Below are 2,500 nucleotides of genomic sequence, written 5' to 3'. Positions count from 1 at the left end.
ACACACCCAGTTTCCGATATTCCAGAAAGGAGACACTTTAGTGAGAAACAGTTAAAACATTCATTAGCTGTTCAAAAAAACCAAACGGAGCAAGTAGGACTGCGGATTTGTGACTATGCGACTTACAGTAGTTATTAAAGTTTATCGCGCAGTTGAAATTGTGTTACCCATATTCTCTTTTGTTACGATTTGAGCAAAAAAATGTTCATAATGTGTTTTTAAGTTCAATACATGTAGAGCGATAGGGACGTCATGATACTTAACGCAATGGCACGATCTTGCGTTTGGTCAGTTACCGTTTGAATGTTTTTAGGCAAGTACAAGCAAGTACTTCATAATTTTTCGAACTACACTTAAGGATCCATATTGTGCTGTTTGGGGGTCTTTAGCTTTGCCTAGACGCAGTTTGTTGAAATGAGAAGGTGAAACTGCACTAACGCCGTTTAACTTCCCCACCTTGTAACGTGTGGCGAGGAAACTTTAAGGAATAGATAGCATTTCCTAGCCTGAATTTCAGCTTAGCAAACAGAAGAGGCGGCTGAAACTCAGTCTGTGTATTTGCAAGTTCTCGCACTTTATCGTCAGCACATACCCAAAAAATTAGTTTGGAAGACCCCTCCTGCACCAATCGCTCAATATCTATCTCCCAAAACGTATGAATTTTATGTGCAGGAGGAAGATTTTTGCTAAGGTGTGGCCGGAAAATAGCGAAGTCCCTTTAAAGTAAAAAGTTCTAAAAGTTCGTGAAGAAAATGCGCCAATGCTTAATATAAACCAGACGTTTTGAGGGTGCTCCCTCTTCCTCAGTGGTTTAAAAAATAACGGAAGGCACGCGCGTCTCATAACGTTCAGATGAAAACAAAATACAACAAAAACAAATGTGTCCTCCTGAGGACATGTTAGTCTCTGTTATCCACTCCAGCTTCAGTTGTGCTTTAGAAAGATGTAGTTTTGAGGCTAAGCAGATATTTAAGCACCGGACTCTGCACCCAGGCGGTTCAAACACCAACTTCAATTTTGTTTGAAACTCTCAAAGTCAGCGCGCGCCGGAACGCTACACATTTTTGTTTTTATTTGAACGTCATGAGAGGCGCGCGCCTTCAGTAATTCTTTGAAATCACTGAAAAATAGGGAGCACCGTCGAAACTTCTGGATTATTTTAAACATTGGCGTATTTTCTTCACAAACTTTTAAGAGTCATTGCGGTTCTTTTTGACACATTTCATCCCTGTTAAAGTGCTTATTAAGATAGGCTCGCCTTTGTTTTTTTCAATTTTATCTGCGCGGGTCATTCCCTTAAAATCATTTCATACCTGCGGTTCACTGAAATGACAGAAAATTGTAGTTGATTAATTCTTTTTTGAAACATTGCCCCACTCTGTGGCTTAAGATTAAAAACAATGGTGATGCAGTCACAGTGGTTTGCGTGATGGGAATAGTTTTCACTTGAAGGGATAACTAATCTTTCAACACCAACATTAATAACATAGCGACATTCAACTTTGATTTATGATCGCTATATTTATTTTTGTTCTTACAATGAAATCTTGTTTATTTCAGATGGACATGTTGATGACAATGGTAATGATTTTTAGGCAGTGGTAGTTTTAATCTTAGTTCTTTTACCAGTTTACCAGTTTCAGCACTTGGGCTCCTTCAATTTGAGTACTCTCTGTTTTGCTGTTATGTGGTCTCATCGATCAGTAGTCCATTCAGAAGATTACGCCAAGCCGACCACATTGCTGAAGGAAAGGCCAGACCACAACACCGGGAAATGCATGCCCCACTCTTTTCGATTAGTGTGTGGGATCTTTAACGTCCCACAGAGTTTATGAACATTGAAGGGTTGTGAGATGGGGCCTTATCCGAGAAGACTTGAAAGTCTAACCATTTGCGGGTGTAATTACAAAGGCAGCACTTTCTCCTCAGTTATTTTAAGACCCTGACTGTTGGTCCGGCCGGAGTCGAACTCACGACCTCCCGCATGGCAGCCCGATGCTGTAAAGTAGTACACACAGCCAGATTTGTGATCATTAGTGCAGGTTGCATATCCAAATGAACTGACATGAATAGGAAGGTGTTTGTGAAACAATGTAGCCTTTAAAGTTTAATTAATTAAGGTGGAAAAGGCAAGACATTAATAATTAGAGAATTTTGTTTGTAGGTTCCTCTGACGATAGAGGCATTTGCGATTACCTGTTGACATTTGTGTCATTTCTGCTGTTCCTTTGTACATTGCCAATTTCTCTTTGCTTCTGCATTAAGGTGAGATTATCCAATGTAGACCACGTCCAAAGGCCACAGAATCAGTTTGCCAATATAACGAGAAATGGGAGAAACACTCCCCTTCCCTCCAAGAGGGAGAGATTTTAATTTCTAAGTAGCCTGCATAGCAAGTGTTTCTCGGGAGGGAACATGCAAGATTTTCCATGTTCTGACACCCCATAAAGTGGGGTGAGACAAGAAAGATGAGGACCTCACCTCATTTTTCACGCAGCCA

At 40.4% G+C, this 2,500-nt stretch overlaps 1 protein-coding gene across 3 annotated transcripts in view; it reads left to right on the top strand.

The window, feature by feature from the left end:
- Nucleotides 1-2,500, top strand: part of LOC137993284 (mechanosensory protein 2-like) — a 25,485-nt gene that overhangs the window by 14,867 nt on the left and 8,118 nt on the right. For 2 of the 3 annotated variants that reach the window (XM_068839029.1, XM_068839031.1), the window contains exons 2-3: nt 1,561-1,581; nt 2,165-2,265. In XM_068839029.1, coding sequence (XP_068695130.1) covers nt 1,561-1,581; nt 2,165-2,265 — 122 coding nt within the window. The remainder of the gene's footprint in view (nt 1-1,560; nt 1,582-2,164; nt 2,266-2,500) is intronic. The other variant, XM_068839030.1, reaches the window with a different exon arrangement.

Source organism: Montipora foliosa, chromosome 2, assembly GCF_036669935.1.
Source record: "Montipora foliosa isolate CH-2021 chromosome 2, ASM3666993v2, whole genome shotgun sequence".
NCBI lineage: Eukaryota > Metazoa > Cnidaria > Anthozoa > Scleractinia > Acroporidae > Montipora > Montipora foliosa.
This window is presented reverse-complemented; position numbering and strand designations above follow the sequence as displayed.